The following is a 14,960-nucleotide window of genomic DNA, read 5'->3' on the forward strand; positions in this document are numbered from 1 at the left end:
AATCGATCATGGCCATGTATCCCAGATGGGGTTTTCATGCCAAAGGTAGTAGGGATCATCAATCTTGCTAATCATCTACAATATTTACCACAATTTTTAGTGAGGAGGAAGAATCCCTGAGGTTAGCAATAAAACAAATAGCACCTCACTTCACCTTAAGCTGTGCCTTTGTTAAGATGTGTATGATACTTATTATTATCGATGGTGAATCTGAATAACAAGGCTATTGATCATGGCAGGGTGCTGATGACATCATTAATCATGCGCCCTGAGGTCAAGTGCTTGCTCCCGCCAAATTGACACATTTACTGCCAATATATTCTAGATGTAAGTGGGTGTTAATTTTTTATGACAGACTATATGATCAGGAATCCCCAACTTTCTACAATTTAATGCAACTTAATAAGTGATAAAATATGTTGCTTTTACAAATCTAATTTATCGCCTAAAATAGAATTACTTAGATTCCAAACTGTTACTATTTAATGCCCAGTTTATCACTCGTTTGTCCCTGACACACCACTTGTTAACCAGGAGATGTTGAATACTGATCACGCATCGCAGTCCAAACAGTGGGGCTCTGTCCGGCGAGCAATGCACAACCACCCTTCATGCTCATACAGAGTGGCACTGACGGACAACTGCCATCACAGGCTCTTCTGGTCACTTTTACAGGTTGTACGTATCAAGTGTGACAGCTTGATGTCACAGGCTCTTCCTGCAGCATGGTCACTGTTCAGATGCCATGAGCATCACAGGTGGCCCTATGATGTACTGTTGGCATGCTGTATGTAGATGGCCATGTGGCGTCGCAAGTTTACCCTCTTCTAGGGTCACTTTAGTGGAGAAGTGTGGCTCAGGGGTTAGAGGCAGCAGACCCGGAAGCTGAGATCGGTCCTGGACCAGGGTTCAATTCCCTGCCTCGGCGGGTCTTGGGCTAAAAATTCCACAGACTCGATAATTCTCGCCCCGGTGCCTCCTCGACTCACGGGTTCACACTCTGCGACTCTGGGCAATAGCTTGCTTAATCTCCACAACGGCCCCTCGTGGCGGGATGCCTGACTTTCACCTTGTGGATACCCTGCTATCTCACAGGGGAATACCAGGACGGGTTCCCTAAGCAAGCGCCGGGACACCCACTGCGGGTAGCTGTGCGCTATATAAGCTCAACTACATTTACATTTACATTTACAATGCTTTGCTTACCTTGCGTAAGGTCTTGCAACCTTTCAGTGCTACCTCTATCTCTCTCCCTTTCCTGTCATATATCATAGCTCATTATGTTATTATTACCTAACTGTTATGGTGCCTCAATTGATCTCCCCCTTTAGTGAGTTAAACACTATAAGAAAAATGTAATTCTCTCTTCTTGCCTGCTTCTCACATATTTCTCCTTTTAAAGCCATCTCGGCTATTCCTTTCTAGAGCTGCACACTATCATGGCTTTGAATTTAATTCCTCATTTAGTTTTCAGTATCAAATCTGTTTAGTGTCAAAAATCTACCACTGCTATCTACACAATCTCTGCAAAATCAGATCAGGTATTTCTACCTCATCTGTGACACTCCTGCTTCAAAATCTTGCACTTTCTCGCTTTATTCACCGCTATCATCTGCCTCTACGTCTTCTAAAATACATTACTGCTCCCATTCAGTCTATTCTTTCTCGTGTGTTTGTCTTCTCTTCTCACTTCTGTGCCACTCACACACTTACAATCACTTTGCCCAACACTGTTGGCTTCCCCTCCCTTCTTTTTGTTTTAGGTTCCACATAATATTATGTTTAAATATGGCCATTCTCTTGTCACTCCTTACTGATGCTCTTCGGTCGCTTTATGTACTCCTCATTCTGCTCTTCGCTCTAATGCACTCTGACTGTAATATGTCTCCATCCTCCAGGTGCAACTTCTGCAGTTTCTCTTTGTTAGAGCCTAAATTGTGGGTTAAGACACCTGTGCCTGTTAAGTGTGTGTCTCCCCTGTTTTCATCTATCATGGCAATGAAGACCCAGTTCAAGCCCCATCTGCCCGACTTACTTGTGAATAAAAGTGCCCCCTCTTGCTTTTGCCACTGGAGTGTGTGCTGCATGCTCAGCACTTTGGATAAAAAGCTCTATAATTAATGCATACAATATGTCTGAATTTAGCTTATGGTAACTCAGTAAGTTACTCCTGCAGTATTTTTACTCTGGTGGCTAGATACAGACTTAATCATTTCATTTGGAAACTAGTGATAAATGCAGAACTGTCAACACTCCTCTGGAACCACATTTGTATGAAACTGGAACACATGGGCTGCAGTCTCTGAAGCAGCTCTGCACTTTACAATATGAAAACTTAATTCACGTGAGTTTAGTCTCAAGATGGCGGCCCTGTTTGGGGAGAAACCACTACATGCAGCAGGTCTTTTAAAGATGCAGAGCTGCTGGAAGCGAGGGGAGGACCACTGTATGGGGTTGGAGGTGGCAGTGTTCCAGGCTCGGGGTTGTCCACAAAAACATCGGAAGATATGGTTACGTTTGACAGATTATAGGGGTTTGGTTCTATAGCAATCCAACTTGATACCGAAATGAGACAATTTGGTCAGGAGTCTTATGGAACTTAAATGGAGACTAGTGTTAGCTCTATATCGGGGCGCTGTTAATGATATATGGTGGGTGGGTGGACCACGTGCATGTATGTCCAAGTGTTTATATTTATCTGGGATTTTCTATAATCATGTGTTCTATATGTATGAGGGTCATAATGGTCCCGCTTTGTGACAAAACCCCAATAAAATGTGTTGTGAACAAAAAAAAAGCTGCAGAGTTGTAGTCGCTCTTTCCCTAAAGTTAAAACCAACCCATTCTGTATTGAGGTACACATCATGTTGTGAAGTTTTAGAAGAGATGCCCTTGCCTGCTGTCTGGAGAGCAAAGCAGGGATTCGCATCTTTGAATAACATTTCACACACTTACAATTTTAAGCACAGGGATGCTAAGCGATTCGCCCAAAATCACACGGTTTCCAATTAAGTGCTAATGCCGGGATTAGAGCGCAGGTCCCAAGAGTCCACAGTCAGCAGCACAGCCATTTAATCTACTTCTTCTTATCTCATCTGAGAATCCTTGTCATAAACATTATGGCTATTGCTGTGTAAACAGTAGCAAGCAAACAAACACTTTCAGAAACATATAAATCAATTGTCTGAACAAAAAAAGAGTTGAAGAAGTCTTTGTAGATATGTTTAAATGTGGGAAGCGGCACTGCTATGTATCATGCAGATTGCCGACGGTTGCATTCTGCAGTCAGCTTCTATGGACCTGGCCATAGCTTGCACCGGTAACAGACAGTAGGCAACACCGCTGTTGGATGTTATTTCACATCACTAAGATGTACTAATGTGAAGAAGACTATGCCTGGAGTAAATGCCTGTAGTATTGCCACTTGATAGTGAGGCAGGCAGCCTCTGGCACTGGGAAAGTCCTGGAGCACATTATGAAGTTATCTGCATATCTGGAAAAAAACATACGAATTGCTCTGAAGCCCAGAAAGAGCTACACAGGTTTTTTTAATAGGTATATGTTTATTGTTTTGTGATGTGTCTGGATATAATAGCAGAAAACTCACAAGAAGGAACCTAAAAGCTGGTCAAGCAGATTGCTGTGTAAGCACAGGATTGTAGTTGACATGTTTTAAGCCTCACCCTTTTTTTTGTTTGAATATCTTTTATTGCATTTTGTTCTCTTTTCACAGTGCATACCATAGAAGTAGATGAAAAAATTAACATAACATCCTGTAGCTGTACATGAATATACTTTGTAATCAACAATTTGCCACAGTAGATTGCACTTGTTCCATGTTATACAAATCAAATATACACACAAGGGTGCTTCGTTCGAGGAATTGTATATCCAATGTGCGTTAGGTCATTATAGAAAAGAAGGACGGAGCGGGAAACAACAAGCCACAACAAAGCCCAAGGTATATGATAACAAAAAGGGCTCGTAATTCAAGTTAAACCTCAGAGAGTATATAGTATCATGATCATAATAACTAGCTGCCATAGTCGTTGGCGACTCAACACAGGGAATATGATCTTATCTGTGCGTCTCTATTGGCCAGTATCATTTAACAGTCACAGGATGGATCATCCGGCAATAAATAATCGCTGCATCATAATGTTCAGGGGCGAAATGAACGCGTGCGGGAGGACGTGTTAATAATAATAAAAACGTACTTGAAGCCGCTGGCCTCCTCTCGTGTCGCATCGCTCCTGCTGGCCTCTTCCTGGTCCCAGTGTGAGAGTTGGCCTGAGTGGGCAGGAAAGACGCTCCGCTTGGGTTATGGAGTCTGTGGGGCTTCTCCAGCCCGGCTGCTTAATGTAGCCGGGCTGGAGAAACTTAAGTGCGCATGTGTGTTTTGGTCGGCCTGAGACGGCCGGCCACACACATGCGTACTTAGGGAGTGCACAAGCACTCCTCCACCCCATGCCCGCCCCTCTCTGCGCAAGCTGGCTCAGAGCTGGCAACCGACAAAATAAAACGATGCTAGAGCAGTGTTTTATTTTTCGTTTGCTGGCTCTGCGACAGGCAATGGGGAGACGCTCCTCCGCCATTGCGGAGGAGCCGCTACTGGTAATGTCTTTAAACAAGAGCCACCTTTCCATGGATCAGTGAATTGTGATGGAGCAACTCCAATTGAATTTACAGATATTACGTGACTCGATGTCCCTCTCTTCAGTGTGCCTTTAACAAAGTAATCACTCAGAGAGGCAGTCTGAGTTAACATCCTCCATCGAGGAGTGGAGGCTTGCAGACCTAGGTTGAGAGGAGGCGACCACGGCAGTTATCATTCCAGGACCTAAAGGGTCCAGCTGCTCTCCCTCCTATGAGGCGCAGTTTACCTCATCATAGGAATCATTAAAACCTATCATTACAGACAGTGGAGTGTGAGTATTGATCACCCCACCAAGTGGAACGCTCTCACCCAAGTTTGGTAAGAGTAGAGCCCTTTATATTATGATCCTGATGAATGCCGCGGACCCAGTTGGGCCTACAGGCAGAAACATGTTGATCTCATATACAGCGGTGGGGGGACACTAATATCCCCATAGCACCGATCACTTTATTTTAAACTACCATATGGATCTCGACGCTATTAAAATTAAGTAGACACCCATAATGGCCTTTTAATTCACTGCACATTTTCCTTTGGGCCCCCACTTAGTTTAGAAGTGCATCCCTGTCGTCAGGTGTATGTCCACCCTCTATCAAACCAAGTTTTTAGAGGACGAGGACTGGTCAATGATGAAGCATGACACCCGGTGGTGTGTGAGACCAGTCCTTCACTTTTTGTGAGATGCCAGCACTCACAAAATAACACCCCACTTACACTAGTAATACTTCTACTGGTAGTGGTTCCTTGTGATAAACAGTTCATGTTGGAGGCTGCCGTCTACCAGTACCCCGTGCCTCTGGTTCCTCTAGTCCAGATTTATCTGGTCATTGTGGTTACACACTTAACATCAACCAAGCCAACTGGCTACAGATTGCAATGCATTATATCAGGAAAGCCCAGGACGGGAATGTGGTGTCCCAGGTAACACAAGGTGAACTGATACCCACACCGATAATATGTACAACTTGTGAGCATCTGTAAGGATGCAGCTTGTCATCTGTATCCGTGCACAACACAGCACTTCAACAAGAAATGCTGTACACAGCAACAGCACATGGCACATAGGACCTCTTAGCAGATTTGTGTGGGTACATGGAGATGGGGGTTAGATGTGGTGAATGATGAACAATATAGGAAATTACATACACCTATCATATATACATCTCTGCATGTATACAGTGATAGCGTGCACGATGATCTTTGCAAGATAGCAACAGAACATGGCAGATAGGCCCGATTAGCATTTTTGCATGGGAACACAGAGATGGGGGTTGGATATGATGACCAATATGTGAAATTAGAAATATCTATCATATATGCATATCTACATGCTTACAGTGATAGGTTAGAGTGTGTAGGATGATTTTTGCAAGATAGGGTGTTCCTTGACAACAGTTTTAAATGACGCAGGCAGCAGGACTGATTGAAAATCAGCTAGAAGAGAGTTGAGGTTAGTGTTCGCAGTGAATGAAAGGTACAGAAGCGAGATACTGAATGTAGTAATGTGGTTGTAGCTACGTACAGAGTTGGAGTTCCTCAGGTAACTACTTTACTAAGCAAAAGTAAGTAAGTAAGTTTATTGTACAGTTAATTAAAACATTACAATTAAAAATGAGAGCATTGAATTAAAACTATGTAAAATCCATCCAACGTTGTGCTTTGAACGCCATGTAAAGATTCAGTTCGTAAACGAGGAGTTCTCTAATAGTAGGTACTTAGTTAATTCCTATTGAAATGTACGCAGGAAACTTTATGCCAAGGGTCCCGATCCTAACTTAAATGTATTAGAAGCAAGAGAGTACGCGAAGTTAAAAGTGCCGGTGTGTCAAGATGTAAATGTGGCCAGTGCAATTTCGCCAAATAAATATACCCTTTTAATACTTGCTTGCTTAAACATGACTGGTGAACATTAGACAATTTAGTTACACCTGGAGAAGCGTGGCTCAATGGTTAGAGCAATACTGGGGGTTGTGAAATGCACTCCTGTTTACACTGGCTCAAACAGGAGTGCATTTCACAACCCCCAGTATTGTTCACTTAGTGTTTGCCCAAAACGTGGGATTGCACCCGCTGAATGAAAGGAATCAAGTTTAAGATGGAAGTTAAAAAAAAACCCACACGTCCTTTGGAACACCAGTTTCGTTTTCGAGCAAGTGTGAAATTTTGAAGGAGATGAACTCTGAAGTCAGCCACAGATGAAATAATGAAACCATCATCATGTTACTTGGACATTGCAACTGTTATACTAAGTTCACATCGATTTTAATGCATTCTGGGATTTGGAGTTTTTAGCTTGTGCACAACCATTTTTGTAGTTCACCCTGAGGGAGATTTCTTACAGCTGAGTGATTGGGAGGAGTTTAAAAACCGTGAGGGATTGTGGGAGGCATAATGCTTTCTGAAAATGAAGAGGAAAACGGGCGTTTTTTAAATGGTGTTCGGCAGGTATGTGTACAACTAGGCGTGTGATTGAAGTATTTAGCCTAATACCTTGCATAGTTAAATGTTTGTTAAAGATGTTAAGCAGAGGGAGAGCCAAGGAATACAGCGCTAAATAGAAGCCCCACACGCGGACTCACTGCTATGTCTGATCACTTGCGGTTGAACTAGGAGAGGGAGGGAGAGCTAACATTGGAGTGAAAAGTATTAATTGAAAATGGGGAGAGATATAGAGCATGTTTATGGAGGGTGTTGCGCAGGTTAAGATAAAATCGTTGTATAAAGAGATGTTTATTGTGGGCTATAGTCAACATGAGATTGTGTAAGATAACGCCATGATTCAGTATGATGTATTCTGATGGACTGTCATGTTTATTGTTCATTTACATTGACCCCCGAAGAATGGCACTTCATGCCCGAAATGCATTGGGTTTTACTAAATAAAGCACTGCCTTTTACGAGACTTCGCATTAGTCATGTTCTTTCAAGAGGCCCTAGCGACACAGGCTGAACATCAGAAACGTGGGAAAAAGGCGCACGACGTAAAGTGGGGCCAATAAATTAAGCAAGTGAAATTAAAAAGATAAAGATAAGGATGTATGAAAATTGTCAAAGTGGATTAAAAAAGAAATAATCATTGCTATTGTGGCACATTCGCAGTGCGTAGGGTCTGGGACAAAAATATGTCCCAATTTATATCAATGGTTAGAGCGGCAGACCCTGATTCAGAGGTCTGGCCCGGGACCAGGGTTCAATTCCCTCCTCGGCGGTTCTTGGACTCAATTTCCCTGGACCTGATAATTCTCGCCTCGTGCCTAGTCTAATCATGGGTCCCACTCTGTGACTCTGGACAATAGCTTGCTTAATCTCCACAACGGCCCCAGCAGCACTTGGATGCCTGGCGTCACCTTGGGGGTGCCCAGGAGTGGACATTTCACAGGAAAGCAGGATGGGTTCCACAGCGGTATGAATACAGCGCTACAAGACCTCTGGGTAGAAGTGCGCTATATAAATACAAACACATTTACATTAGAGACTTTGCTAAGTTCAAGTGCTTAATGTGTAAAAAGATGGCAAGGTGCTCTAGAATGTCCCCCTATCAGTTGTGACCTTGGAGGCTTGAACGTTCCCTTCATAGTGGGATAGATTTTGCATTCAATTACTGACGTTTTGTACTTGGTCGGTTTTCTCAGAATTTGCTGAAGCTGTCTTTTTATTCACTTGTTTTTTCGTCACAAAACAGCAATAGCACCAGTCTCTTCTCTACTATGTTGAGGAATCTCACAAAGTGGCAGTTTAGTTGCTTAGCGGTCTGTTCAAAACAGGTCAATACCGCCTGTCTGCAGGTTCAAATGCCTCTTTGATTAAAGAGGGGGCGGAGCATTGTTCGTCGCTCGGCCAATAGCTTTGTGCAGATACATATTAAGTGCAAAAGGTCTTCACACCCGGTTCCACATAGGCGGGTAGAGGTCATTGTAGTATTCCGCTTCCAGGGCAGTAGGTGTAGGAGCAAGGGTAGCATGACCAAGCGATATGTCAAACATGTCTCCTTTGCTGCTAAGTTGAATACCCTACTGAGATATGGTTGCGGCTTTGCAGTGATGTAGTTATTGAGTACAAACCAGCTGTGTTCCCTGTCCACCAGCAATGATTTGTCCTCTATTAGCGAGGTCATTTAAATGGCTTAGGCGACTAGCTTTTTTTAAGCTGGAGTGGGCTGCTGATGTCTCCCAAAGGGCCTGTCAGCCTAACTGGGTCAAGGAGTCATGAAGATAAACTCTGGCTAGGGATCTTTCTCGAGATGTCAGTTCTGCCCAGAGATGCAGATTTAGTTTATTCTGTTCGGTGCCCCTGATTTTGTACCAGCATTTAATATATACCCCCTTTCTGGCCCTGGGTTGTCTCTGAAGGCCAAATTCTAATCTTGTGTATGGGATGAGTATTTTGGGAGACCAAAGATCATTCTATATGCCCGATAATAATAATGTCCAGATTGGTTGTGTCTCGCAATGGCTCACTCCCATATGATATTATTGGCAATAGTTTCACTTGAAGTACCTGGATTGTAGGAGTTGTACTTCTTCAGAGATCTCAGCACTAATGCTACTGTGGTACCTTTTAGTCTCAGGCCTTCTTTCTCAGGCTTGAAAGATTCCTAATTGTATATGATGACTCCTAAGTATTTATATTCTGTCACAGGCTCCAAGCAGTGTTTGCCCAAATGCCAGTGTGGTTTTCTCGGTTTTGCGTAGTTTATTTTCATGATTTGTGTTTTTTCCTAGTTGATTTGCAAAGCATTTTCCAGCTACAATTCTTGGGTGGCATCAAGTAAGCGCTGCAAACCAACTGGTGTGCGGCTTATTTATTAAGCATAAGTATTAGCAGGACAATAAGCACATAACATCTGCATGCCCCCGACGTCTCCTCCCAATTTCACCCATAGCATTCCACCCAATGCATTCCAGTTTGTTTCCCTACCAACAAAGCAACATGGCTGCTTTGTTGGACGTTCAACGTGATGAAGCACGTCCGCTTGTCAGCGTACAGCAATGTGAGTTCCGAACACACTCAGGGAGTCGAAATTACCTGCAAACACACATGCCGCTTCACGCGCTCTTGTCTCGCACAAAGACAACGGGGAGCGTGGAAGGCGCACTCTCCAGCGCAGTGAGAAGGACTGCAGACACCGCTTCACTCGCTCTTGGCTCGCGCAAAGTTATCGCAGCTGAAATCATTCGCCCCCCTCAGCGCTCCTCAAAGTGGTTGGTCAGATGAGGTGAGAAAGTGCAGATGAAGAAGTGTTTGGCGGCCCCCGCGGCAGATAAGGGCAAACCAACTCACCTCCTGAATGGGACCACAAAGTTAAGATGCAGCAAAGGTAGAAAGACCTGAAGGCACATGGGTGAAGCTGTCCTGCCGAAGGTACCCCTAGCCTCCAATACAGAGTCGTAGTTCTTCAGGTAAGTAGTTTATTAAGCATAAGTATCAGCAGGACGATAAACACATAAGATCTGCTGGCCACCAATGCCTCCTTCCAACTCCACCCACAGCATTCCAGCTTCTTTTCCCACCAACATTCCTGCACCATGGTTACCCCAACACTCCAAGAGATAAGACCCAACACTACGAGGTTTCTGCTGGTGGAGCGTAAATTGTGATTAAGGACGCTCTGCCTCAGGATTATAGAGAAGTACTTTGGGAAGGAGCTGTTTTACGGCTTTGACGACCAGGATCAGTAGCTTGTACAAACGTCTGCCTTTAGCTGACAAACACGTGACTTAGTTGCGATACTGTGATGTAGCAGTGTTTTTGGGGAGACTCTTGAGAGTTCTAGTAGCAAAATGCAGAACTTTACTGAGAGCGCTAAAAAAATTCAGGGCATGACCTACTGGATGAGGGTTACAGTTGTCAAATTTATAAAGACTAGTAAAGCAAGCTGAGTGTCTCCTCTCCAACTGAACACTCATTCCAATAATCCTATAGTCTGAACTCATTGACTAGTTTCCTCACACTGAGTTTCTAAAGTGACACTTCTCTTAACAAAGTTGAGTGAACTACGCAATACAGAACTAATCACATTTATTTCATAGCACAAAATCCATTAGAAACTAAAACCTCTTCTGCCATCAGCTGAAGAACTACTTGTTCTGTGCAGGTGGGTCAGTTTGAGAGCACCCACACAGAGCGTTTCTCAACAATGTATTTAGCAAGGAGCCGTACATTAACCCATCATACACGTGGGGCAGAAAATTCTCAGTTATTGTAAAACATGATGATATTCGCCCACCATGGTACTAGAAATGTCGAGACCTGTGCACACGGGTTGTAAATAATCACAGCACCACATCTTAGTCAACAACATGGAAAAGCTGTGCACACTCATCCTTTTTACATGGTGGGAGTATCTGAAATGTGCAACCCTACATACCCGAGTGTAGCACCTTGATCTTTTCTTCTGCCTCTCCCAGCCTGGCAGCCAAAGTGATTTGTGCTTCTTGTAGTCCCCTGTGAAGCAAAATGTGTCACATTTTAATATTAATGCCACTTCACAACTAGAAGCAAGGACAGCAATATCGTTTAGGCCTTCACTCAGAGGAGGCTCAGGTTTTGAGTTTTGAACTTCTGCTCAGCCAAGACCCAATTGTCATAGTATTATTTCACTAAACCTTTAAGCATCTAGGCATGCAACATAATCATCATCCGCATCACTTTACTACATCAAAATGCCTGCAAAAACCATACATACATAAATAACATACATAATAATAAATAACTATGGTCAACACGTTGATCGAATAAAAGCGATCGAAGAAAAGGCTAAGACGAAGAAGATAGTCCTGCAGATCATCCTGAGTTGACAAAGGCTCAGGACACCCTGAACATTTGACATAACGCACTGGCAAACTCTTGGCAAAATAAGTCAGAAAAAAAACATCCGACGTGAGTGGCTGGTAAACTCTTGGCACAGCAGATGTAAAACACTGCTTGGCCTTCGAGTGCCAGCAGATAAACCCTTGGAAAGGGGAGTAGACAATGCCTTGAGCAGTAGATTGAATAACAGCCATGAGACTAAGCTTTGTCTGGTTCTGAGCTACAATATCAAAACACTTATCAAAACAGACCCTCCTTAAACTTGTGGCAAGAATCAGGCTACAAAGAAACATCAGGTGTTATACTTGAAGCACTCTAACCACATAAACTTAAGGAAATAACTTATTTATATGCTTAGGGTTGATGTAAAACGTTAAACATGTGGCCTTCCAGCTTCCAGAGCGCAAACAAAAGCAATCCCTTCATAATAGCAACACGATTTTCCTCCAATGTTGATTCTCCTTCAATCAATACATCAGATGCTCTTGTTGGGCAAAAGGCCTCTGCAGTGCAGATTAACACTTAGTTAATACACTAACTATTGGGTTTCAGATGCTAGGGTATGTGGATTGCTAAAGCACAATGTTATAACCGAACTTGAACTATCCTGGACAGGGCCAGCTTTATCACCGATGGCAGACGGTGACACCGTCTTTTTGGGAGAATCATACATATGTGAATCAGTCTATAGGAAATGTTATATAAGACATAAAGGATTACAAGATGTAGGCGCCATGTGTCTCTCATACTAGTAGGCAGCATATTTTAAGAGTGTTTGGTCTGGAGAAGAACTAACTCAGGATTTAAAACAAACCACAGTGGCTGCGGTTGGCTGTACTCATAAGAATGTATTTCTACCCAAACAAACCATTTTTCACAACATCAGGATAATGAAAGACTGGGTAAAAAAACATAACTTTCAAACCTTTACCATGTAGTTTGTATGCAGCTCTTTGATAACAGTTCATATATCACTGTGGTATATTAGGATTGTAATATATGAATTGCAAGTAACTAAATGATCCCTGTGACAAAAGTAGTAATCCACTGAGCTATGCTGTTAAAATACAGTTCTGTGCGCTGCCTGGCACACGCTTTTAGCAGCAAGCATCGGTGCTACTTTATGACAAAACTGCCTTTAGACAAAACTCTGATCTCTCTCTAGCAGGGACATTAATCACTGGAGTTACCTTAACATTTTTATTGCTCACTGAAAACGCTTGGACACACAAGGAACTCTGCAGCAGTTGTTTTGAAATCATAAGTTGTTTGTAAACATGGCGCCTCTCCTGAGCTCAGAGCCAGGTACAGCTGCACTGACTGCAATACCCTAAAGCCAGTCTTGGTCCTGGAGCTGAGCCAGGTTTTGATCTCTTTTGTAAAAGCTAGAAAATCAGATTGGTAGCATATTGAAAGAGAAAGCTTGTGCCAATATTCTGTTATCAGGAATGTTAAGGAACCACTACTAGCTCTTGCACGACAAGGGCACGGGTGTGTTGATTAAAGGAAGGTTTCCTAAAGAGATAAGCAAAGAAAAGCTTTGGGTGATAAAGAATTTCACATATAGCTTGTTTCTTCACGGGGAACCAATGTAGGCTCCACAAATGTTCAGATATGGCGGATCAGCCGGGCATACTCTAGCTGAGTAGCAGCATTTTGGACATTGTGGATCAGATGTTGGGATATGCCCACAGAGAGGGTATCCCCATAGTTCAAATGCCAGGTGACTAAGGCCTGAATCGTGGTCTTGAAAGCAACCAAGAGGTGCCTGGTATATACTTTCCATAACATTTAAATGGTGGCAAAGCAGACAGCTGGGAGGGGATTGATTTGAATGGTCATGGTAAGCTTGTGATTAACAAATATTCATACATTTCTGATGAATTTAGAAGGGACAAGGGTGTCTTCCACCTTTTCTTGCCACCACAACGAAAACCAGATGTTGGAGGATTTGCTGAACAAGACAACATCAGTCTTATCTCCATTTAATTTTAACAGCTCGAGGGGACACCCACCTGGCAATGTCCACCATGCATTCCCAAAACGTGGCTGGTGTTTCAGAAACCTTGCCTGAGATGAAGATGACAATTTGGGTGTTGTCTGCTAAGGAGAACATTTGCCGAAGGGACCATGTAGATCTTAAACAGGGTGGGACTTGAATGACCCACGAGTACACCACAAATATGTTTGGAACATGTAGAATGATATGGGGGGGGCTGTGTATGAAACAAGTTCTGTCCAATAAACGAGAGTGCAACCATTCAAGGACCTCAAAGAAGATCACCCATACTGTGAATGTGTTTAGGAACCATGGTAAACTGCACCACATCGAAGACCACAGAGAGATCAAGGAGTATTAATGCCGCTGAACCCTCTTTATCCAGAATCCCATGTATATCATCCTTAGCGGCCAGGAGGGCAGTTGCTGTGCTGTGAGGCAACCGGAAGGCGGACAGCAATTGTCCAAGAGAGAATGGGATTATAAATCATGAGAACGTTTCATGTTCACTACCTTTTCCAACAATTTAGAGTGAAAGGCAAGGAAGGCAAAGGGGCGACAATTTCCTCGGATGTTGAGATTTGCGTAATGCCCTTTGAGCAGGGGCAGCACTAATGCGTTCTCCATGAAGGGAGGACCGAGGCAAATGACTGCTATAGGTCACAGAGGGAACTAAGAGCGGACTGCAAGGATAAAGGATAACATTAAACCTATGCATTCGCATTTGTTTGGGTCAGTGGACTATCTTTTGACTCCACTTTCGAAAAGAGGAAAGTCTCACAGGTTACTTCTCCAGTAGGTGGATGCCTGGCTTTGCTGACGGTACACCTTATTCACGCCTTCCACCACTTGGTAGAAGGAACTAGCAATTAAGACTATACATACACATTCGCCACTTACATCTATAGTGATCCATGCGTCACAGTTATAATCCGAGCTTTGCCAACTCAGGCTTACATCCACCAGAAGTCAAAACAATCGGTACTATTCCATTGTGTAATAACAAAGCCTTTTATGTACTTCATTTAGAAATGGTCACAGTGCTGTATGAAACACTATGTAGAAAGTTTTTACTTTTAAATATGATGTCTCTGAAAGGGCTTTCAGGAAAGAAATGGTGTGCAAGTAAAATCATTATTATAATGGCATTAATTTTCTCACTATAAAGTACACATTTAGTACATCTGCAACATTACAAAAAAGCATTTCTTGGAAGATAAAAAACAACAGTGCTTTTACAGAAGAATGCTTTAGGCAATGATTTACAGTCCTTCGTTGCTAAAATCAGGTGTCTGGGCTGACTAGGATTATAACTGATACATTCAATACCTGGTTACCAAAGTTAATTAGGACTATAACTGTATTTTAAACGCAGAATCCCACTGCTTCCTGAACTCTACTAGGTTAGAATTCACCATGCTTGGTCCTGGTTTGGAAAAAGCTCAACCTCCAAAATGATTCAGAAAAATTAAAACTGTGGAAACCTCATCCAGT

General features: G+C 43.0%; 1 protein-coding gene across 4 annotated transcripts in view; it reads right to left on the minus strand.

The window, feature by feature from the left end:
* CUX2 (cut like homeobox 2) overlaps positions 1–14,960 on the minus strand; it is an 854,685-nt gene that overhangs the window by 180,206 nt on the left and 659,519 nt on the right. For all 4 annotated transcript variants that reach the window (XM_078667470.1, XM_078667473.1, XM_078667472.1 and 1 more), the window contains one exon: positions 11,025–11,101. In XM_078667470.1, the coding sequence (XP_078523596.1) occupies positions 11,025–11,101 (77 nt within the window). The remainder of the gene's footprint in view (positions 1–11,024; positions 11,102–14,960) is intronic.

The sequence above is a fragment of the Lissotriton helveticus genome, chromosome 11 (assembly GCF_964261635.1).
Source record: "Lissotriton helveticus chromosome 11, aLisHel1.1, whole genome shotgun sequence".
In the NCBI taxonomy this organism is placed as follows: Eukaryota; Metazoa; Chordata; class Amphibia; order Caudata; family Salamandridae; genus Lissotriton; species Lissotriton helveticus.